Here is a 25366-nt window from a genome sequence, read left to right on the forward strand (position 1 = left end):
GCAATAGTAACGCTACAATTTAAGGACGTCGGTTAACCGTGATGCTCCAGTGAACGAGGATGTCCAATTTCCCAACCGAGGATTCCTGTGTCATTCCATCGTCCCCTGGCGTCTAACAAGTGTGGAGCAAGGAAGATATGCAAGCAATGGAAATAAAAATGCAAATTGAGGTAATTGGGTGAATGTATGCTGAACTTCTTTAGCACCACTGATATGCGTACCAGCTCACCTGTCAGTAATGGAGACATGGCGCACAGTAACAGTGATCGGAGATGTGATGCAGGAGCGAAGAAACTCACTGGAACTGTTGACAGTTGTACGAGGAAGATATCAACTACATCCAGTCATGTGCAATCAACAGCTCTCGTCAGCCACCTTGCTCTGTGCTTTATAATATATCTGTATTTTTATGATCAGTATTTTTAATATTGCACTTCACTTCAACACTGACATATTATAAAGCGGTATTGAAAACAGTTGCCCATTTATTGCACTACAGACAACATCACATTGGAAGATACTCGCTTTATACGTCCAACTCAGACTGCTGAGGCTCATCACAGAAACCCGTAACTCTTCTTAAAAATTGAAATTTGAGTGGCGTATGACTAGCAATATTTAATATTTGTTTAGTAGTAGGAATGTATTGTTTGTTTTCATTCTTTTCATAGGAAAAAACACAGAATATCACCTTAAAAAAGATATATAACCTATCCTTGACCAACTAGGGCAGCTCTTCATGTTTTGTTCATGAGGAATGGCATTTCCTTTGTTCGGACAGGCTCTGGTATTGCTGCTGCAGTGGACCACTTCACAGATAATTTCTAGACTTCGTGAGTGGTTTGTTAATGGGATGTGTGGGGGGTGTAACAAATTCACAGTGTGCCCACTTCTCCAGTTACCACCACATGAGTTAGTACAGCATCCCTGCAGGAGTGGGTTCTTTCATCTCTGCAGGACCAGACTGCACTCACACTGAAGCTCAGTGATTAAAAGCTCTCACTTCAGATTGTCAGACCTCAGAGCTGGCCTTTACACCGAGAGCCAGTTCATTTGTCAGTAAACAAAATCCAAAACGAATTGATTGCTAACAGCACAGGACTGACAGGGGAGCTGTGAATCACTGTTGCTATTGAATCCATGTTAATTAAGCAATCATACACAAGAGGCCGTTCTTTAACGTCATTATTGGTACGACTACTGCGGCAGGACCGAGACGCTTGCGCCGAGGTCCGTACGCCTGTGCAAGCAGTTTGCTTTTCAGGCCAAGGGTATACCGTTTTTCTCAGACGCGGAGGGATACTGACTTGTTGTGAAAAGGCACGTTCTATTTGACCGTTCTTTGATCGTGGAATCAAACACGCCTATTGACCAATCAGAGAGCTTGCTCACACCTATGTGTTATAGAATATAATATAATTTAGTTCTTTGTTGTTGAACTGATTGTGATCGTTTCTTTGCTGCCATTCAATTTAAAGCCACATTGTTTTTATCACCTGCTGTCTTGTGACATAGGGAAGCTTATGTAGCAAAGAAATAAATGTATAAATGATATAGCAATAACAATTTTATTTAAAACAATGTTTCAGATGCGCATAAAGGCACCGCAGCAAGAGAGCAGAACACAGACATGTTTCGAGCTCAGCGCTCCTCCTCAGGCATCTGCGACCACAGAGCAGGAGCACTGAGCTCGAAACACGTTGTTACTGCATTGTTAGATCTGCATTGTTAGATCTTAGCCACAATTATGTTTATCTGCTGCTCACTATGTGCTTTCGTTTATTCAGGCTCATATAAAGCCTCAATGACTAAATGTTCACCCTTTGCAAGCATGGAGCCTCCAATCTTTTCCCTTTTAGAGTAAACTGTGAGCTAATAAGATGTTTTCACAGGAGTTGGTTGACCGAGGCATAGCCTGAATGCCCGTAAATGAGAAAAAAAACATGTTGTTAGATGGCCAGAACCACATCTGTTATGGGAAGCCCATTTTGCTTTTTTTCTGCTGGATATGCTGCGCACAAACAGGCAATAACACTGTGTCCTGTGGGTCCTGTCCCAGCTTTGTTCACACCACACAGTGCAACAACATTTTGCCAAGCACTTTTCTTTTTATAAAAAATAATGTATTAAACCATGTGTGTCCAATTGAGATGATAAATATAATCTCCAAGGGAGCCTTGTACTAATTTCCATCAAGAAAATACATATTACTTACAATTAGGCTATACAATTGCACCTTAAAGATGAATACAAGTTTAGTGTAATAAACACACACTAACACAGTGCAGTGTTAATGTGTTGATTTATAGTGGGTCTCAGCACAGTTGAAGTGAACAATTTTCCTGTACCCATTGCACCTCGATAAATGAAACCAGGATTATTTTTCCTTTTTGTTTTACTCTTTCTGCCCCTAGAACTCAAACATGACTTCATACAGCTTTAAATAGAAGCTACAATTCATCCACCGTATCCACCATTATCATCATTCAGTGACTCATAAATATGATTACACATTTGTGAATTTGTGTGTGTAGCATGTGTGTGTATCTGTTGCTGTGTGTGTTTGTGTGTGTGTATTGTACCATGCGACTGGTCCTCCATGTGTCCCATAGTTTCGATCTGCTCCACCAGGTCATTTGAGTTCCACTGACTCATACCCAGCAGAATGGCACTTTTCCCCTCCATAACATCTGCTGGGGCACACATAGACACACCCACAACAAGTACACACACAGAGACACACACACAGAAAAACACACACACCCACACACACAAGGAGTTAGACATTACAGCATAAGACAGAGACACATTCCTCTCTGCATATTAATAATATGGAAACGTATTGTTCTTGAAGCTCCAACTGATCAAAGTTAATCAGGTGATTGTTTTTGCCTGAATACATCTCTTTTTAGGTGCCTGACACCCCCTAATTAGCTTTAAAACCTGTGTTGCAGAACATTTACACCTTTGAACCCGACCAGTTGTGATTTACTTACAAAAACATCCTCCTCCCTAAAAAAAGAAAGCTTAATGTGCAGCAAGTAAACAATACAAGAAAACACAACAACAACATGAGAGACAGCGTCTGGTAAACATTCACATGGCTGAACACAAATGGAATAGCTACTGTGCTGCCTTTGCCAAAGATATTATGTAAATGTGTCCAGAATGATGTTGACACATATTAATTACACCCTAAAGACTTTGGTACAACATGTTTATCAAGCAGGCCCACCAGATGTATATCTGTGTTTATCTACCCTCCACGGGAAGCAGTGTTACATCTTCAGCCACATTACTGGCTGCTGCTTTTTTATTAGCTAATACAAATTCAAAGTCATATTTTCCACACCACGTGCTGCATTATAATGAAATGAAACCTGCAGTGTTCATGTCCACATTACATGAGCTAAAAATATTTGTATACCCTGGACCTTTGGAGGACACATTGATAATGTTATTACCATGTTGCTATTAACCGTGGATATAATAGAGAAAATCAACTTCCTCAAATGCTCATATATACTTATAGTTGTTATAATAACTACAGGGCATAACCCATCACATAATATCACATCAAGATTTAATTATTCATAGTTTGTATGTGTAAATGACTGCGGGGAGCTGAAATGTGTTGTCACTGGAGGACCCTGCACATCTTTACAACTTAGTCTCTCCCGCACAGATAGCAATACAATGATCTTTTAGTACATAAAATACAGATGTTGTTTTTTTTCATTTTTCCCTTTAAACTGTGGGTTTTCTCCGGAGGTTTTTCCTTGTATGATGTGAGGGTCTAAGGACAGAGGGTGTCGTATTGTCATACTGATATTCTGTACACACTGTGAAGTCCACTGAGACAAATGTAACATTTGTAATATTGGGCTATATAAATAAACATTGAGATGTCAAAACGTCAGCAGCTGGCTACGGCCATTCTTGCTCATCAACACATTGCTCCATTGCTGCTAACAGTCAAAACATCCACAGGATATCTTTAAGGAAGGTTTATTACAGCAATACGTTCATTGTAGACCACCATCAGGTTTTTTAATTGCTTTCTCTAAATAGTGAAACATTGCTCTAAAAAGGGTACAACAAGCAAGAATAGTCATAACAGGTCCTAAACAAACCCCAGGTTAGTCAACGTTTCTTGTAAGAGAAAATCAAAGTGAACAGTGTTGTTTTTGTGTTTATTTATATCACACAATTAAGCCTGAGCAGAGGTCTAAACAGCCAGAATAACTTAAAACATGGACTCCCAAACATGGTGAACGACGTGCTCTGTTGTAGTGGAGAATATCAAACTAAAAGAGTGGTTCAACATGACCAAAAGTGTTATACGCTCGTCTGAGACTGCCATTCAGTCTGAGACAGGGTGAGTCATGCAGGGAGAAAATCCTCTACCTCTACCTGACACGACTTCTCTCCTCTCTCAAACGTTCGTGCTTGGCAGCTCTGAAAGACACTCTGGGAGTCTACACCGCCTGTCCATTTGGATCACACAGCGGTCTGTCTTACGTCACAGTTTGTCTTTTCCTATCTGCTGTCTCCCTCCACCTTTGACGCACTTTCTTCCCTCTTTCCAGATGTAACACTAGCTGTAATTAATGATGAAGGTACAGAGCGCACACACATGATTCAAACACACACAGAAAAACACAAAGAAAATGGAGAGGAGAGAGGAAGAGACACACACACAGACAGACTTGGATAGGAGCCAAGCGTCGCACGGTGTAAGTAAGCCTCTGTTTGGACAGGAGGAGAATTTAAAGCAGGCTTTACACCCTCTAAATGCAGGTTACTGAGTCATCTCCTCGAGGAGTGAACCTCGCAGACACAACATACGCTCTTGGAGGAGCAAAATGTGTTTGAGCCGAAGGAAAAAAAAGAGCCAGGTGCAACAAAAACAAATGAAATGTACAAATAATCCTGATAATGAGGCCAGGAACAATAACGCCTGGTGTGTTTGGAATACATGCAAAATCAAATTTGAACAACAGAAGAAAAAAGACAAGTGGGATCTGCCTACAGCCAGAAACCCAGAGGGAGAGAAAAAAGAGATTTAGAAACATCCTTCAACCTGTCAGCTCACGGTGAGTAAGTGTCAAGTGGAATAGAGAGAAATGGATGCTGCGATTTTTGAACAATGAGAAAATGACCTCAGGTGATCTCTATCACTTACAATTGTTTTGTTGGCGCTGCATTCTCTGTTTCTTGATCTTACCATCCTGCATTAGTTGGAATTAGCATTGGAATTACTAACACACAACCTCTGGTATTATTTTTAGGCTCCTTCAACTCCCGCTGCACTATAAAAAGATTGCTGAGGGAATGGGGATTATCCTCTAAAATGGCGTAAACAGTCTGTCAGGTGGCTACTAGGCTAGCAAAGATGGATGGCCTTAAAAACACCATGACTACAGCTCATAAGCATATATCATAATAATATGTGTGTAATCTGAAAATTGGATAAAATAATAGGGAAGATAATTTACACAAGAAATTGTGTGGAACTTTTACTGTTACGATCTGTCTGTGTTGTGTTTTGTCTTTTTCTGTCTTTGGTTTCCTGTTTTATTTTGTAAAAGTGTTCACCTCCTGTTTTGCCTGTTGCTTTCTGTCTGTTTTGCCTCCCTGATTACCCGATTGTGTTCACCTGGTGCCCCTGTGTTTTCTCCTCCCTCCTCACCTGTCTCTTGTTTGTTTGATTAGTCCTGTGTGCATTTAGGTTCTGTGTTTTCTGTTAGTCTTTGTTAGTTCCTTGTTGTTGTTGGACTGTGTTCACAGGGAAGAGTTCTGTTTGTTTCTTTATAGCCTTGAAATAAAGGTGCTTTTTCTGAGAAATCTGCGTCCTGCCTGCTTCGCTCATCCCTGACATTTACATGTTGAGATTTAATTATTGTTTACTGTACACACACTGAAAATACAAAACCTTTAACTCATTCTTTTATGTCTTTTGTTTTGTTTGCATGGTGCAAGAAGCCTTTTATATGTTTTCAAAATGGAGTATATCTTCTTCATACATCTTGTCTTCCTAGAGCTGTCATATGGGCCACTTGGCAACACATTTAATCAAAAGCTATTGTGTATCCCACTGTTACAGATTTGTTTTTATAGCCTGCTCCTTAAAACAGCAGCTCTTCATGTACAGTATGTTTATTTGATACAGCTTATTTTATGTGGAAATTCTGCATGTGGCCTGAATACTTTCACATAGGTGGCCTGTTTTCTTTGTATTATTTTAATAGAAAGATCATGGTTATTTGAACACACTTTCTATGTTATAGAAAGTAGATGTTATCTAGGTTATTTCTTTGTCTTATCCTTGCTTATCGTTGTGCAGCCAATATATACGAAGCAGGTTTGTTTGTGAAGCAGTTTCATTCAAATCAAACCCTGCAGCAACTGATTTTCCCCATAAACACATCTTCAATGGGAGAAGAAGGAGTAATCAGTGAAATGGCCACCTGCAGGGACCGCTTCACAATGAGAAATGTATTGGTCCGTGGGTCAAATCCACTCAAGCTGATGTTGAGTGTTAGCAACACGCAATTTACGTACTGTTCCAACACCAAACTGTGCATATTCCCAAATAGCTTACACAGTACGTGTTAGTCCTTATTTAATTTTAATCTTGTAGGACATGGAATACCACCAAAGTGTAAAAGCTGAATAATGCTGGTTAAAACACTCCCAAAATCTGAAACACAGCCAAAATGTAATCAACAAACAGAGAGGTTTACTGGTAGACAAAATACAAATGATACATTCAAAAATGTTAAACAACATGAAACAAGATACAGGAATGTTGAGTAATACACTATCTTATGAGACTGGTTTCTAAGGAATTTAACAAAACAATTCTGAGGAGAGATGGAATAAATCTATCTTTAATTTACTCTTTCTCGATGCTGCGCATGGATAGTCATATTGATGTAGGATTAGTGAGTGAAGACAGGCGAGGGAATGGAGTAAATTACTTTAAAGACACATTGTTTCACCGAGAGCTCAGACAAACAAAATCATGGGGGAATGAGATGTGTGTCTACAGTATGTGCTCCTATACTTATGAAAGCTTTAGCGCAAGTTCAATAAGGAAGACCTAACAATGAGTCACTTACACGTCACTCTATTGCTCCCTTCCCCCCTCATTAAATACGAGGGCGTCACCCCTCAGCAGCCAATTGCTGTACACGTTAAATTCCTTAAATGCCTGCTCTTCCTCCCTGTCAGTTGTCATTTCAGGTGACCACACGCAACCCTCCTCCACCCCTCTCGCCTCCCGTCTCCTCCAGGACAAAGCTAAAACCTTCCTCCTTCAGACCGGTCCCACCTACTTATCACCACCACCCAGTGGCGGTTCTAGAACATTTTACATGGGGGGGCAAAGGGGGGACAAGAGGTCATGCCAGGGTGGCATGGGAGGGCGGACAGTACGTGGTATTTTATACTGTATATAACTTATTTATTGTTAATTCATGCCCTAACACAAGTGTTCTTAATGCACAAGAGAAACAAGGTGTTCAGACAAACAATCGGGTGCCCTTTGAGTCCCCCAAGCTTACCTCAACCATTTTAAATGAAAGGAAACTACAAAATGTATTTTAAAGCAATTAATTAATGGAACAGGTTTTTTTGCATTACAATGTAAAACTAAATATATATTTTGTTTTAAAAAAATTGGTTTTCTTAGTATTAGACAGACATATTTGCATGTCCTCACTAAGCATTATTACATATTAATTTAATATCAAACCAATCAAAATGGCCAATTATCCCAAAATGTTGCTGCTAATATAATCATATGCTTGTCAACTTTAACTGATCAAAAATCAATTCTGAATAAATACTTGAATTATCTATGAAATTGCAATATTGTCCCTCAGTTTGTTTCAACCCTGTCACGCCATACCATTTACCCTCCTATTAAAATAATGGATCAGTCCATGTGTGATCTGCATTGAGGGAATTACATCACAAAAGTGTCAGTTTCTTCTCTTACCTATATTTCAGTTTTTGTATTTTCAGATTAAGATTGACAAGCTCAACATTTCAATGTATAATTGAGTACACAAATGACATCACCCATCTCTTCAGAGAGCTGAAGGTGACCTGTGCAGCAACACATTTCAATCAATATTTGTCAATACTAAGAGCTGCTAGATTGTGCTGCTGTGATGGAATATGTAAGGAGAATAAGAACATACCATGTGGTCCAGCTGGAGTTTCATCTGCCTCCTGATCCCTGCCTCTGTCCCTCTTTCTGATACTTCATCTTCTTCTTCACTAATGTCTTCATCTCCTCCTCCTGCTCTGACCCTCCTGGTCTCTTCATCTCCTCATCTTCCTCCAGCTCTGACCCTCCTGGTCTCTTCAGTGAACTCTCTTTTCCTCTTTCTGTTCGTCCTGATCACTTCTCATATGTATTTGTGTTGTTGTTGAATCACTCCTATACTCTGGCCTGCAAGAGTCTACTTGTGAAAAGCACTGGTACAAATGCTTATATAACTTTACGCGTTAGGGCCATGTAGCCTAGCTAATATGTAGCATATCATAAATATAACATCAGAAAGTATTGATCAAGCGCACACAGGCAGCTGTGTTTGGATCCAGTTTTTACAGTAAAGGATGTATCCTGGTTTCATTGATCTGGCCTCATTGCTGTGATGTGTAGTTTACGTGGATTTAATAGTAGGCTACCGCGTAGTTTAGCAAAGTGATCGATCTCCCAGCTAACGCTGTCTGCGTAGTATTTTGTAACGTAACGCCCCAAACAGCGCCCGTCTGTTAAACGCTATCGATTCAAACGGCAGCGTTTTATTAATATTTAGTTTCAAGCTCTCGTCCTTAGTAAAAACAAAACTAGTGGAAAGGGAAATGCTACCAGGGGAAGCTGATCCATAGGTGCTGGGACAGCTCGCTCCCTCTCTGCAGCGGTGTGAGCCGCGGTCTGTGTGAACGCCGCTCCGCAGTTTAATGCAGGGCCGTAGCTGCGTTTTTAACGGGCCTAAAATTATATTTAAAATGATTCACTTTTAACTAATGTAATGCTTGTTTTGTTGCTTGAGAAGCTTGTGGAAATAGTGTAGGTTTGTTTTAGTACAGTTTTAGGGAAACAAAAGTTAGGGGGGCAGCTGGGGGGGCAAGGCTCTACAGTGGGGGGGGGGGGGCAACTGCCCCCCCTTGCCCCCCCCCGTAGATCCGCCCCTGCCACCACCAGTGTCTAGACCCCGGGGATTTCATCGGAGCGGTTATTTCCCTCCTGAATGATTATCCTGCAAACCGGGGCCTAATCGCCAAACACCATTCCATTCTCCTGTTGTATTATCATGGCAATCATTTCATTCATATGACGTGTAACAATAAATATGTATTCCATACATCACGTCTCTCCGGGTTGAACTATCAGTGTGAGGACCAGCTTAAGTCGCATGACATGTTTGTGAAAAGCATTTGAACCATTTCAATGGGCTGCTTCCACATCTCATGACTTTGTCTTTGGAATTTAAGGGATGAACTTGCTTGAAGTGAATATATCTGCACTTTCCTTGTTGTTCGGAGTTTGATTCTTTGTGGTTTTTGCACTTATTGTAAGTCACTTTGGATAAAAGCTGCGGCAGTTAAATTATATGTAATGTAATAAAAATGCAGACGCATTTAAAATGCTTGCTCACCCTAAAAACAACAAAAAGTAAATTAGTAAAGTAATAATGCACAAATCATCCTTTTGCCTTCTTCTTTTGAATTATTTTTGGTTAAAATCTTTTATCAAGTACAAGTACAAATAATTGTACCAGTAAGTTTAATTATTATTTTAAATAGGCTACTTGCACATAAACATAATTTACTTCCAGTGGCAATTTATTATGAATTTAACTGTAGGAGCAGCAAACACCATACATTTCCTTTCAGGCTAAATCTGTCTGTTCCCCTCATTATTTAAATTCCTGTCATCAAATTGTAAATCTGGATAAACACAAAGTAAACAGCTCACATCAATGAACATAGTGACAATTGAGTTGACATTCCCTGAAGCAGCCTGAAGGCACATTCAGTATTTTAATCCTGTGCACAAATGTGTGTAGCTGCACAAACACATGAAATAAACGGAGGTTGATTGATGCTGAGGGGTTGTGAGGCAATACCAGCAGTATGCTGAGAAGAAGAGAGGTATGATTTTTCATTTTTACTGTAGAGGGGCCCTTCAATTCATCAGAATATTCAGATGGCGTAAACTGCAAGTGAAAGTAATTCTGCATAAATACCTCCCGCTGCTGCTAACCACAGACAAAACCGCCAAGAAGGAGCTAAAACCCTGTAGTCAAAGATCCATTTTAGATGTATTGATATATGCATTCAGACTGCAGGTAAAAGTGCCAGAAATCACATGGAATCTGTTATTTTGAATGCATCCTAAGTTTGTGATGTCGTATAGCAATTCATACAAAATGTCCATCTCTGACTCAGCTGGCTCCCATTTATAAATGAAACTGTGAATACTGACTTCAGTGAACTACCTGTTTACTTCTCTAAGACAGTGATGCATGTTACATCTTTGCTTTTGTTCTTTTGAGCATCCGGGTGATTTGAGGACCTTTCCCAGATCACACTGAAACCTGATATTGGCCACATGGTCAAAATAGTGTGAATAGCCAAACAGAGAAATCAGATATGAACAAAACATCTACATTTAGCACCAAGCATCAATTCTGAACATGACCTTGTGTATGAGATAACAAATCACGAGTCAATCCTACACTTCAACGGGGTTAAATGATTAAGAAATGCTAATTTATGGAGCTTTCTTTTAAACGTTTTTAATAGAAACTCACATGGCGAAACAAATCTAAATATTGTGTTCACATCTCAAGCTTAAACTGACTGTTATCCTCAACCCAAAAACAAAACCAAATGTTCTCGCTGCCACTGAGCATTTTGAGAAAAAAGTAGCTATTGGCAAAATAAAACCATTGATTTGAGAGCAGAGCCTGCAATATTTAAACGTGTAAAAGACATTCAGTAAAAGTTGCTTTTATGTCGAAACAACATCAAGGACAATAAATGCCTGAAGCTCTTCATTTTAAGTGGTTTATAAGCCTTTATTCTATTGGCTTGTTTAAAGACAAATGTATGACGCTCCACCCAAGGGCGCCGGAAGCGGGGGGGGGGGGGGGGGGGGGGGGGCCAGGGGGCCATTGGCCCCCCCACTTTTCAGCCCTGCCCCACATTTTCTTAGCAGCAGATTTTTTTTTTCTTTTTTTTTTCTTTTCAGTCTTTATTTCGAACAGATTCAAAAATAACAAATAAAAAATAACAAATGTGAAAAACAGAATACCGTATTGTTATAATACAGTATTTATCCACATTCATGGTAATATTTGTATATTCAACAAAAAAAACAAAAAAAGTCTCAAAGTCATATTAATAATAATAATAAATCATATGTGTCCGAAAGGGAGTAGGAGGAAACAAATGCTTATTAATTCCCAGCCCTTACTTGATCAATGATGGTCCTTTAAATCATTATGCAAGTTATTCCTACTTAGATTTACATTTATACATACATATACAATAATTTCTCATCTTCAATCACCTTTCTTCATTCTCCTATTTTTTCCAAAAAAGTGTTTCTGTACATCCTTTTAAACTGAATTATGCTTGTGCTTTGTTTTAACTCCTGCTCCAAACCATTCCATAAAATCACCCCACAGATTGTTATACTCATACTTCTCAGAGTTGTTCTGACCTTGAGTTGTTTAAAATGTAGATTTCCTCTCAAATTATACCCACCCTCTCTGTCTATGAACAATGTTTTTAATTTCCTAGGAAGTAGATTATGTCTGGCTCTGTACATGATTTGTGCCGTTTTAAATTTAACCAGATCAATGAACTTCAATATGTGTGACTTCAAAAATAATACATTAGTGTGTTCAAGATATCCAACATTATTGATAACTCTTATAGCCCTTTTCTGTAATGTGCATAACGGCTGTAGGTTGGTTTTGTACGTGTTTCCCCAAATCTCCACACAGTAAATCAGATATGGCAATATTAGTGTGTTATATAGAGTATACAATGAGTTATAGTCCAGAATGTATCTGGCTTTTCCCAATATTGCGATAGTTTTAGCCAGTTTTGCTTTTACATGAGTGATATGAGGTTTCGAGCTGATTTTGTGGTCTAAAACCACACCAAGGAACTTAATTTCATATACTCTTTATATGTGTATGTTATCTAGTATTAATTGTATCTGTGGATTTGTTTTATGTTTTCAACAAATTCAACAAATTGTTGTCTGTTGCTTAAATAATCTCTCACCCAGTTTAATCCCACCCCTCTGATGCCATACCGTTCCAGTTTTATCAGTAAAATATTGTGATCTATGGTGTCAAATGCTTTTTGTAAGTCTATAAATATTCCCACTGCTTGTTTTTTATTGTCCATGCAGTTTGCTATTTCCTCACTTAATTCCATTAGTGCCATAGATGTTGATCTATCTTTCCTGAATCCATATTGACTGTCGTCCAAAAGCTGATGTGTTTCCATGAAACTGTGCCGCGGAAAACTGTACAAATCCCGTTTCAATAATTCCCCTCTACTCTAAAGTCGCATCTAAAACGCAATCTGATCTAGCTGTGTATATTTTGTTATTTTTGATTGTTATTTCAATCTCATTAGCTACAGGCATGTTTGAAGCTTGTAAAGGGAAGATGACAGCTCTCGCCACTCTGCTGTTCCTCAGCGCCGCCCCCCCTCCCTCCCGCTGAAATTATGAATGTAAGGCATAGTAATCATAGATAACACGGCAGGGTCCGTTACAGTTGGTTTTTATCTGATTTCAAATAAGCAAAGTCTTGGTTTCAGAATATTAAACTTGTTTCGGCAAATTCAGATGATAAATAGGCCTACAACCATAGGCGGCGCGTGAGGCTCAGGTTTGGGAAGGCTAAATAACTTTTTTTACCTGACGCTGCCCGCCTCCGGCGTCTATAGAAAAGAGATCAACTCAGTGTGCGGAGTTTAAATCTCTCAAGTCATATTACAGGATAAAGGAAATACAGTTTAAACCGCCGTATGCAGAGAAGACGCCGACGTGTCGCACTTATCATTCATATTACATCATCAATCAGATCATCGATCATATAATATCATATATTTCCTTATCTGAGTCAGCTTCTCCAGCCGTATCTGGCCGTGCAACACTCACATTGTCACATACTGTATGCAGAAGTATTATTTTAAGCAACACATTATGTTGACGAAACACTCGAGTCAAATGTAATTAAAGTCAGATCCACTCGTGTCTTAGACGGGGCAGTGATATCATAAAACTATACGCTTTCAAACACTCGGTAGTTATTTTTTAACCAGTTGTTCTGTATTCTCCTTGCAGCAACTCTGTGGCTTGTATCCTGGATTATATGTTTAAGTCATGGATGTTTAAAGTTCATATTTGTCTAATATTAGTTTACTTTTCATTAATGAAGTATGACGCTGCGCTGTCAGTAGGCTACACTTGTCCCTGTTTGTGATTGATCAAATGTAGCTAACCCCGTCCCTTTCACGTGAACGCGCTCTCAGCTGGTGAGAGAAACCCTGGCTTGATTTACCGAGCTGATAACCAGCGCCGTAGGACCGCTTAGCGAGATCTCGTTTGTTAGTTTGTTGTTGTTAGTTAGTTTGTTACTCAAACATATCCAGGGTCTGTTGAACTGGCTTCGTAGTACAGGGCACAGGTGGCTAGCAGCGCTAATGTCAAAGACACAGACATTATACATTATATTTGTATTTTACCAGGATGCAGTGATACAAATATTTGGGAAGGCTTAGCCTTCCCTAGCCTACAGCACCCGCCGCCCCTGCCTACAACTTTGAAGCTTCAGCATAATTACAAGCGGAGAATGGAGTAATTTAACGTCACAGCAGGCATAACAACAGCCGGTGTTTCTCGTGAGTGCAGTAATCCAAACGGAAATATCTTCATGTGACATATTTTGCTTAATATTTGGAGTACAAAAACAATCCTGATATCATTAGAAAGCTAGGAATCAAAATGTGTCTTCGGGTCAATGCGACTGATTTCGATGGAGCAGGTCACTTTGCATTAGGTAAAATAAAGCAGGCAGACATACCAGGAAGAATATGTACATTTTAACCCAATCAAATAGGACATTGTCACACCATTCAAATGTATCCATGTAAATTACAACCAATAAAAAAGCTTAGATTTGTTTATTTGTTACGTTGTTTACTTTATTTGTTACGTTGTTCTGTGTGTGTCAGTCGTTAACCTAGAAATAATATATACACTTGCAAACATGTCAGAAGAACCAGCGCAGAAGAAAACTAAATACAGTCAATCTAAACTTAAATTTAACAACTGGAAGGTCACATCCCTGACATCCACATCTCCGGAGCCTGGACCTTCATCAATCATAGAAGCAGCGAAGCCAGATGAACCCAAAAGCAGCACCTCTGCGGCCGCAGAAACTGTCAAAAGTATAAGTATAAAGTTGTATATATTTACAGACTATTGCAAAAACTAAGAAGCTTATAAACATCAGGTTTAAAACTAAAAGAGCTTTACAAAAAAGTAACACAATTAAAGATGTTTGGAGTTTTATTTGAGTTATTCATTTACATTTTTTGTCAAAGAGATGCTGATTTGAAACCGTTGTTAGGCCTACATACAGTTACGGCATTTCCTGTTTCTGCCGGAGAGAGGGGAGTTTGTCCCAAAGCTTGCTGCTGTATTTACTCCCTCCATCTGACAGGAGGGAGCCTCATGTGTCACTCCACGGAGTTCACTCCGTCACGGAGGGGGCGTGGTTTGGGATTGGGCCATACACACGCACTTTTTTTGGCCCCCCCCACTTCTAAAATGAATCCGGCGCGCCTGGCTCCACCGTGTTTCTGCACAAAGCTCCTAACACTTCAATGGTAGAAAATTGCATTCTCTGTGTGAACCACTACAATTGAAATTTCAACCTTTTCCTAAGAAGAGTGCTTCAGAGTTTGCTTTTTTTCTTTTATTGTCAGCTTCAAATGCCTACTTATCTCCTTTCTTTCATTTGAACAGTCACATTTGAGAGCTTCTGTATCTGGATTATAGATAAACTGGACCTTTACCTCTCCTTGCTGGGAAAAGCATGGTGGTAGTGACTGAGAAAGTGGACGGGCCATGACGCCATTCAATATCTCCTCTTAAATCTGTCTGCATGTCTGAGACTCTCTGACAGCAGTTTGTGTTACACCTCTGTTTTCATCATCCCTGCAGGCCACCTCGATGGGGCTGCGACAATAACAAAACTGATCCTGAGAGTGTGTTTTAGTTTGTGTGTGTGAGTGCAGATTTGCTATGGGGCTAGTGTGCAGATGTAACAGGAGTCCATCAACAGAGACGACAGCTTCAAACCATCCAGCCGACACCATGGCACGCACACTGACTGACACACAACAATCTAAAACTGATGGAAACTGAACAACCCGTTTCTGAGTTCATATTAGAAACAACACACACAGACAGGTCATGGATTTTAACTTGGAAATTTGACTCAACAAATGAACAGCATTAATCCTAAAACCCTTAATTTTGATTATTTTATTTTATTGTACCATTAGTAAAGTGCATTCTGTGGGAAGCTGCTTGTGTTATTGAATCAGCTCCAGAAACATTTCAAATGAACTCATCTTGAGCTGTAATCACCCAGTTGAGAGGACCCAAGTGGTTTTTGATATTCAGTTGACATTTTATTTATGAAAAATGACTTAAGTTTAACAGTCTTAACTTTGCTGACCCAGAGTTTTGGTAGACACAGGTCTACAAAAAGTGATTTAGCCTACATTAAAGAAGCTGTAAAAAGGAACATTTCAATGGTAAAGTAAATGTCACTGGCCCATGCCGCTGCCAGAGTAAAAAGATGTACCAAAGCAACCTCAACTGCTGATGGCTATGTCCAAAAACCTTGAAGCAAAATGTTTGTGAAAACAAGTGAGGAGATTTCAGTCTTAAATAGGCAACAAATGGTAGTCTACCAGCCGCAAGTCAATAAATGACACTTCATACTTCCGTTGTTGCTTTGGCCAAATGATTAGGATCATTGTTGAGTTGTATTGTCTTAAAACTAAGTATACTTGTCCTACATTGTTGACCCAGTATGATTGATAAGAAAACACCAAACTACCCTCAAGGATATACGTCATCTCTTATGGTGATGGTTTTCTTTGAAATGTTATGGGCTGATAATGTCTTATACTTGTGACCTGCACTTTCATCTTGCACACAAGGCTTTGCTCTGCATCTCAGAAGTACAGTGCACTTTAACACTAACCACTTACATTAGAGTGTATCGAAAAAATTCACAGAAGGATCTCTGAATATAGCCATTTGTAAACACTCTAGTTCAAGCATGAGCCCTTTGAGGTGCCTCGTCTTGTTCATAAGAGATTCCGGAAAATATATTACATTTAGAAAAAAATCCATAAATAGAAAGAAAAGCACTATAATAAAAAAACAATAACAATCAGGTCTCCCGTTTTTAGCAGAACATTGAGCACATCCCTGACAGTCTTCATTAATTCTGGTGTTTTTACTGGCTCCAATGGGTTAGGCAGTGTGGATGAAAACATTCATCATAACAACATAAATAAAACCCCCGGGCTTATTGTGAGAGTTTGAGTGGTATAGGCCTATAATATATGACAAATACCCTCTCCATCGCTCTTCAGTGTAATTTCTTTCAGTTTGTCCATGCTTCTCTATTAAAAGCTGAAATTGCTTTTGGCCAAAGAAAACATATATCCAGCGCGCCTGGTAGAAATAAATGATACCAGCTCTCATATGAAGTGCGGATTGTGAGTCACAGTCTTGCATTGAGGAACTGCACTGGGTCATAATTTCAACAACCTTTTTATGACCTTGTTCTGTTTCCCTTTTAAGGGGATGCATGAGTGCATGTTTACGTTTGGAATAACTTGCCGTGTGGCCTTTTCTGCAGGACTGAGCTCCACTAATTCCCCTGAGCACAGACACTATTGTCACTAACAGAAAACACATTTCTAACACATCCTCCATCATTTCTTGTTTTTTTAGCTTTGTTCTATTTCATAATTCCTTCTTTAATAGAGCTGTGTTAACTTGGACAACCTTGCTTTCCTAAAACTTGAATCGATAATCAAAGGTTTTTCACAAGAACGGACAAATATTGGCCCGCCACAGAGGGTTGTTCATCAATGAGTGATGGAAAATTAGATATGAAAGGGTCTCTGAAGAACAAGCCAGCCAAAAAATAAGCAGATTAGAGAGGGAAACAAACTGAAAGACGGGAACAAAATAAGAGGTACCTTCACCACGAGCATATGGACTAAAATGCCGATTTGATTAGTTGGGACATTTTGTTGCAAACCATTTATATAAGCCAATTCAGCAAAGGCACTCTTGATTAAAAATAATGAAAATGTAAAGATAAAACCCGCTTGAATATTAGATATGCTGGTGGGTATTTGTCTTTTTTGTAAATATGAACTTTGTTCAGCACACACAATATTTTGTGAAAAAAGTAATGATTATAAAACGTTGTGCTCCAATTATATGCTCAAACCATTACATAATATATCCATATTTAACACACCTGCATTTAAGTAATAGTTCAACATTTTGAGTAATACGCTCATTCCCGGCCAGAAGTTTGATGTGAATATTGATTACACTTTCCCGGCAGTCCATTAAATATGAAAAGACATCCAGCAGCCAGTTAGTTTAGCTTAGCATAAAGAAGGAATGCAGTTTGAAACAATTGGTCTGGTTCTGTCGAAATATGCAACCCAGTCTCACGGCATTTCGTGTTCACCAACACGATTTTTAATCTATTGATTCGTGTTCACCAACACGATTTGCCCCTTTTTTTCGTGTTGCACAGCACGATTTTAAAAGCAATGTATTTCTACTGCCTGCAGCACGTCTTTTTCTCCGGTCGGGTCGAGGAAGACCGGAAGCTGTGTGGTTCATAAAAACACAAAAAAATACTCAATATCAAGCCACAGTTATTGCTTTTATTTGAAATTGTATAATTTTGGACTTTTGTTGCAGTCTGTGAGGAAAATAAATGGGGCTCAGAGCCTCAGGATACTGAAATCTGTATTTTTTAAATATTTTTTTCCTTCTAATTTGTTATTCTTTTCAAAATAACACACTGTTATTTACTCACCAATAACACACAATTATCCTTGCTTTTATTTATTGGTTTGATTCCATAATCTCGGGCTTTTTTGGCGTCCGTCAGGAACTGAATTTCAAAATAAAAATAACCGGAAACAGACGTAGGCATTTCGAGCGATTACCCAAGATCCTCAGCTATGGTTTTAAGCTCGCTTATTGGATGTTTTAGCCGCAATGCATGCTGGGATTTAGTGTTTATATGATATGAAATCCGGAAAACATTTTAAAAGAATAAAATAATACTTAATTCCGAGCGCTCTTGCTTTTCTCTTTGAAAGTCATCACATAACGGCATTGTAATACACGGTTCGGCTGCATTGTATATTACAGATCTGCCGTAGTTCTTTATTTATAGAGATGAGAAGACCTTTGGAAAAACTGAGAAAATGCCGCCGAAACTGAATACTTGACGTGGATCATAAATATATTCAACAATTAAACAACATCTTCAATTTCTCTTCACACAATACGTCTCCTTGCAGTATCAACACTAATTCGGCTGACTTTTACATTTGATCTAATTCACAGATAGGTTATATTTACACCATAACGGTGCACAGCTGATATAAAAGGACTGTAGTTTTTAAAGATATTACTGATTTTCTTTGAATGTAAGAATGTAAATACTGAGTCTGAAATAGTAAAGCAATATGCTGTAAAATTATGTGAAAGCATGCATTACATGTCACTTGTTAGACACTTTTATCCAAAGCGACTTACATACTCAATACTGTGGGCAATCCCTACAGGAGCAATTTGGGGTGAAGTGTCTTGCCCAGGGACACAACGACATGCTGACTGCAGTGGGGTTTGAACCTGTGACCTCCTGATCCGAATACCAACTCACAACCCACTGCACCACACGCCTCCAAGCATAAAAAGCATGCATAAAACTACACATCTTCAGATGTTGTACGAAAACAAAAGTGTCCTACACTAATAATGCAAAGTTATTATGGCTGTGTGTACCTTGTGTGCACCTCCTAGTGGTTAAAGCACGTTATTGAATTATTGTGTTTTATTTGATTAAAAAAATATTAAGAGTACATACTTTCATAGGGGGAAAGTATAAATATAGAATATAAAAAATCAAGAAGATACTATAAGTGATCTCTACAATAAAACAGTTTAGTGCAGAATGTACAAAGATATTAATAGGAGGAGGTGCAAAACAGAAAAACGAATTAATCTTTATTTAAACATTAAATAACAGATTAAGGTCTTCTTTTAAATAAGAAAAAAACTTTGGGGGTATCTATCTACAGATAAATATTAAGCCTGACAAAGTACTTAACGTCTAATATATTGCTTTCCTGCAATGTTAACTATGTTGAAGCACTTATTTTAACTGATATTATACATATGAATTATACTCTTATGTATGTAGATAGAATAAGAAATGTGCAGAATATGACAGTTTAATGGTGGAGGTACACACATATTGATAGATGTCTTGTAATGCACTGTTGAGGAACCTGTGACACAAGTGTTTCATTCATTGCATAACTACACCGTAGTTGTGTATATGATATGTCAATAAACCTTTGAAAATCTTGAAAGGGATGTGCAAAATAGCCATAATATACAGTCTTTAATTAACTATTAGTAGAGAATAACGAGTAATGAATATACTTTATTACTCGTTTCCATTCATGTCAATTGCAGATACATGTTTAGTCTTCTCAAGCACCAACTATCAAATATCTCTCTTGATTGTTGGCACTTGACAATCACCTTACCTGAATTTTACTCAGGTGTCACTAAAGTCTGATTTAAGGGTTGTTTATATTTCACATAATTAATCAGAATCTGCAAAGTAACTCAAATAAATGCAGTGGAGTAAAAATACCAGGTTAACCTCTGAATTGTAGTGGAGTAGAATTACAAAGTAACAATGAGCTGTCATGTGGGTATTAATGCTGCGCATTAATATGGACACAAGCGATTTTCACCCATGTATTAATTATATGTTTTACATTTGATAACACCAATGTGTTTAATACTGGCAACTTCTAATTGTGGGAAAAACGAAAACGTTCAGTAGAGACGTCCCATAGAACATTTTGCGAAACACAATAGCCAGCATGTGTAGTTCTGGGGGCGCGTTCGATTCCAGTTTTGGATAGTCTGACGTGGTTTCGTTCCATTTCACACAGTAGTTTGACGCTCTGCGTAACCTTACGGCAGTGGTTCTCAAACTTTTTCTGTCAGGCCCCCCCTTTGGAGAAAAAAAAAAGTCGGGCCCCCCCAACACAAATAGTCAGGCTCAGTGACGGCGCCAGAGATTTATTTTGGGGTGCTGTGGGGTAGCTTGACGTTTCAGGGTGCTCAAACATTTAGGGTTTCCCATGAATGTACCGGGCGCTACAGTGGAACTACAGTGGAACTTTCTACTTTAAAGCTTTTCATTAAACTTTTATTTATTTTGTTTGTTTTTATTATGCCTCCTGTAGCACCTTGGGATTGCTGTGAGCAATGAAAGGTGCTTTATAAATCGAATGTATTATTATTATTATTATTATTACTGCAACACTCCCCACGCACATACACAATGTCCCCACGACAGTTACAATGAAGGCTCGATAATCAGCTCACGGCATATAGGTGTAAGCAGGGTGAACGTGCTATTTGTATAGGTGGTATTTGGACCTCACATAGGAGGGTCCGGGGGCAAGCTCCCCCGGAAAGATTTATTTTTAAATATTGAAGTTAAAAGCATCAATCTGGTGCACTTTGAGAGCAAAATGAAGAGATCTATGGATACATCTCTCAACACCCATTTGAAACAGAACTGTAAACAGATTGACTTTTTCTTTATAGATATTTTACAAATCATCCTTTTAAACTTTATTCTTGTTTTACTGTCATATAGTATTTCATACCTGTTTTTCATTTATTCTCTTATTTTTTTATAACTATAATGATCATATAAACGTGTGCCTCGGAAATAATTGTTTACATTAATGGTGACCAAAACGTTTGAGACCCACTGAGATAACACTGAGAGAGTCCTTTAGCTCACTGAGTCTCTCAGTCTGACAGGAGAGGACTCTCCTCCACTTTGTTGTTGAAAAAACTCCTTATATCCGTTAGCGTAGCTCGCTAGCACCAGAAGCTAACAACAACGATCTCCGGTACCGGTGCGCTCTCTCTCTCTCGCTCACGCACACACACAAAATGGCTCGTTCCACACACACACAGAGCGGAGCTTTAATGAAACACGGAGACCCAGACGTAATAGTACTGTACTGTATCATATTACTTTCGAATCAATAATTTTTCAAAATATGATTTTTTTTTTTGTAATCTTTTTTTTTTAATAACCATTTTTCCTCCTGGTCTCTCGTGCCCCCCCTGTCATGCCTCTGCGCCCCCCTGGGGGGCGCGCCCCCCACTTTGAGAACCACTGCCTTACGGGGACTGTAGTCCTAAACGATAGCTGGGGATTATGGGTAGTGTAGTGTCTTCGGCCATCCTAAAATCAGAAATGTTGACAATCGCAATGATGCTCGAAATGTCCCTTATAGGCCTACGTCTGTTTCCGGTTATTTTTATTTTGAAAATCAGTTCCTGACGGACGCCAAAAAAGCCCGAGATTATGGAATTAAACCAATAAATAAAAGTAAGGATAATTGTGTGTTATTGGTGAGTAAATAACAGTGTGTTATTTTGAAAAGTATAACGAATTAGAAGGAAAAAAATATTTTAAAATAAAGATTTCCGTATTCTGAGGCTCTGAGCCCCATTTATTTTCCTCACAGACGGCAACAAAAGTCCGAAATTATACGATTTAAAATAAAAGCAATAATAGTGGCTTGATATTGAGTAACAACATGTTTTTATGAACCACACAGCTTCCGGTCTCCCACGACCCGACCGGAGAAAAATACGTGCTGCAGGCAGTAGAAATACATTGCTTTTAAAATCGTGCTGTGCAACACGAAAAAAAGGGGCAAATCGTGTTGGTGAACACGAATCAATAGATTAAAAATCGTGTTGGTGAACACGAAATGCCGTGAGACTGGGTTGCAACCGGGTTGCAACCAAATATGAATATGAATATGAAATGTCAAATATGACAAATATGAAACAACAATATGCATACCAACACTTTAAAAATGGTCCGGATGCAATGACTTCTGCTGATCGCCTGTCGCGATGCAACACATTTCATTTAAACATGTCACTTTTTTGTGGATTAAACAAAAAGATGCTGGTAGCTGGATTTGCTATGACATTTGGATAGAAACAGGCTAACTTTTTTCCTGTGTCCAGTTGTTATGCTAAGCTAAGCTAACCTGCTGCTGGCTGTATTTCCATATTTATTGTTCAACTTGAGTGGTATCGACTGTCTCATCTTTCCCACGGCAAGAGAAAGAATAAGAGTGTTTCATAAAATGTCCAACTATGCTTTATGGACTAAATAACATGAATTAAAACCACACACATAACAAACATCTTATTATGTATAAGCCTTTGTCTGACATAAAAAGCCCCAGAGTGCAGCCTCTCCCCGTGCTATTTAATTAAAAGAGATAAAGCCCTTCTTTGATCTCTGCTCCTGCACACTCAGTAAAGATATTTCACGGCCCTTCCCCTCACCTGTTACTCATTCCCTCATCACCCCACAGTATTTATACCACCTCACTATCACTTGTCCTTTGCCAGATTGTCTTGTCGTTTCCGCCAAGCTCTCCAGTGTGTGTTATTCTCTAGCCTAGATGTTTGTCCTGCCCGGTTTTTGACCCCTGTCTGCCTGCCTGTATTCGGATCTCGAGTTCCTGCCTGCTCCCTGTTTGGTTTTGGTTGCCTGTCTGACGGATTTCCTGGTTTTGACCCTGCCTGTCCCAGACCTGAATAAACTGAACATTGCAAAACACTGGTTGTATCTGTGTCGTGCTATTGGGTTCTGATCTGTACCTGTGATCGTGACATTTTCAGCTTGTATATGACATGAGGAATGTTGGACACCAGAAACTCTCAACATACCCCTGAGTATTGACTGACTTAATGTAAAATAAGAACATGTTACAATAATAACACATCATTGATAAGTATCTCTCGGGGAAAAGCACTTGTAGTGGATAATTGGTGGGATAAATATTCCACTTGTTCGCTGATTAACTCCCTTTGGGACTGTGAAAAGGCTAGTAGTGGAAAATAAGTCATCAAGTGTGTCTATTTCTGGTCAGTCTGACATCTTGCATACAATTTAAAAAAAGATGTAGCAGAGAATTGGACAGTGAAATCATTTAAACATGATTAGGCATGATGAAAGGTAACAGAAGATTCATTTGCTATACATTGTGTCTGGTTTGTTCTGAAATCAGATTTTCACTCAATTTAGTGATACAACAAATCATTCACATACTTTAAATATCATCCACCCACAACATAGAGAAATTGCCATTATATTTAGCTGAATCTTATGATTTGTTCATGAAATTTCCCCAATTTTAAAAACAAGACCCAACTGTCCTTTTTCACCACAGGAATTAATAACCTGTAACGTATGGATTCCTATAATCTGAAATGAGACTCAAGTGGCTTTGACACAAGGTTATTCCAATAAATGTAGGTTTTGAAGGTTAAAACAAGAAGTTAAAAGATGCTTGAAGAAACAGTTAACCATACGTCTCACTCAGGGCCAAAATGTATCCCAGAAACTTGGAAAAAAAGCAGAATCCATGAAAATGACTACCTGTTAAATTTCATTAAATTCCTCGAGTCAAAAGTATTCCCTCTTGATGGAATAAAAAACGTCAGTTTAAAATGCTCATACACACTTTCACATCATTCTGTGACTGCTGTTGGAGAGACAGATAATCTACAAGGTGATGACAGGATAAAATGGAGGAATAAAATGTAACACTAACCTCTGGCATCAAAGAACTCCTCATCGGAGCTGTCAACTGATTCCTGTGCGATATTCTGCAGACACCAATGAGTGGCACTGTGCTTTCGTGCTGATCCTGTGGGTCAGAAGAAGCAAATAAGATAGAAAATCATTTTTTCGAAAGGATGACACACAGGGTCGTGTCATTAATCATAGAAATCAAGGAGAGATCAATCACGCATATCATATTATTTTCCATTCCTTTTATTTTTTAGTTGAAAGCTCTCACAATTCAGAATGAAAAGCAAAGCGTGAACGCCCCAGGGTGGGAACGATGGCCTTTCAAGTGTCACAGCAGTTGAAAGACCCAAACTGACTTTCTTTGAGCAGTGTCATAGCACACAAGTGTGTCAGCAAGGAAGCATAGCAGTATTTGTATTAGCTCCTCATACAAGAGCAGGGATGAGAGGGGATTTAGAGCACTGTCCATTTGTAGAGAATATTCTCTATTACTCTCAAGTAAAAAACGATTGCAAACTACTGAGTAAAATAAAATCATAAAAAATCTTTGAAGCAAAAAGGGCTATTACATGACTGTTATGTTGTATATATTGATTGTTGTGCTTTTATTTAGGTCTTAATATGTGCATATGTATATATGTGTCTTTTGATTGTGTGTATATAGGTATATACATATTTGTATATATTTGTTTATGTATTCGGGATTGTGGGAAACTTTATTTCGATCTCTGTCTGTACACACAAACTGAAAGATTGACAATAAAGTTGACTTTGACTACACAGCCAGGCCATATGGAAATTCTGCTGAACTGTGTTGAACAGGATTACAATGCTGTTCATCTAAACAAAGACTTAACACCGGGTCATAAACATTTACACAAGACTTCGGAAATTGTTAGAACACAGCACTACGGCTAATATTACCCTCGCCAGCCTGTTTATCGCCACGAAGAAGACTAAACTTTTGAACTGGAAATCAAAAACATTTTATAAATGAAGAAAAAAAAAATAGATTTTTGATTCATGGATAATATGTCCGCCTCATACAACTATCAAATAAACACAAAAACACACAGGCATCTCCATGTTTAGGCCACACTCAGACAAACACAACACACTCTCATCAAACAACCAATTTTAGTTTATTCAGGTATCTTTCCCCTTTGTATTCCTACACATTTATTTATTTATTCATTTTATTTATATTTATTAATGTTTGATATAAATGATTTGATCTATGTTCCTCTGTTATCAGTCTTTTGAATAAAGATTATTCAGTTAATTCCTTT

At 38.6% G+C, this 25366-nt stretch overlaps 1 protein-coding gene across 5 annotated transcripts in view; it reads right to left on the reverse strand.

Annotated features, from left to right (window-relative positions):
* pitpnm3 (PITPNM family member 3) overlaps positions 1 to 25366 on the reverse strand; it is a 111572-nt gene that overhangs the window by 58592 nt on the left and 27614 nt on the right. For 4 of the 5 annotated variants that reach the window (XR_004568166.1, XR_004568165.1, XM_034207034.1 and 1 more), the window contains exons 2-3: positions 24097 to 24192; positions 2583 to 2693 (exon numbers count right to left, since the gene is read on the reverse strand). Coding sequence is in view for 3 of the 5 variants with exons in the window: in XM_034207034.1 (XP_034062925.1) it covers positions 2583 to 2693; positions 24097 to 24192 (207 nt within the window). In the remaining 2 variants the exon portion in view is untranslated. The remainder of the gene's footprint in view (positions 1 to 2582; positions 2694 to 24096; positions 24193 to 25366) is intronic. The other variant, XM_034207033.1, reaches the window with a different exon arrangement.

This window comes from Gymnodraco acuticeps, unplaced genomic scaffold (assembly GCF_902827175.1).
Source record: "Gymnodraco acuticeps unplaced genomic scaffold, fGymAcu1.1, whole genome shotgun sequence".
NCBI lineage: Eukaryota > Metazoa > Chordata > Actinopteri > Perciformes > Bathydraconidae > Gymnodraco > Gymnodraco acuticeps.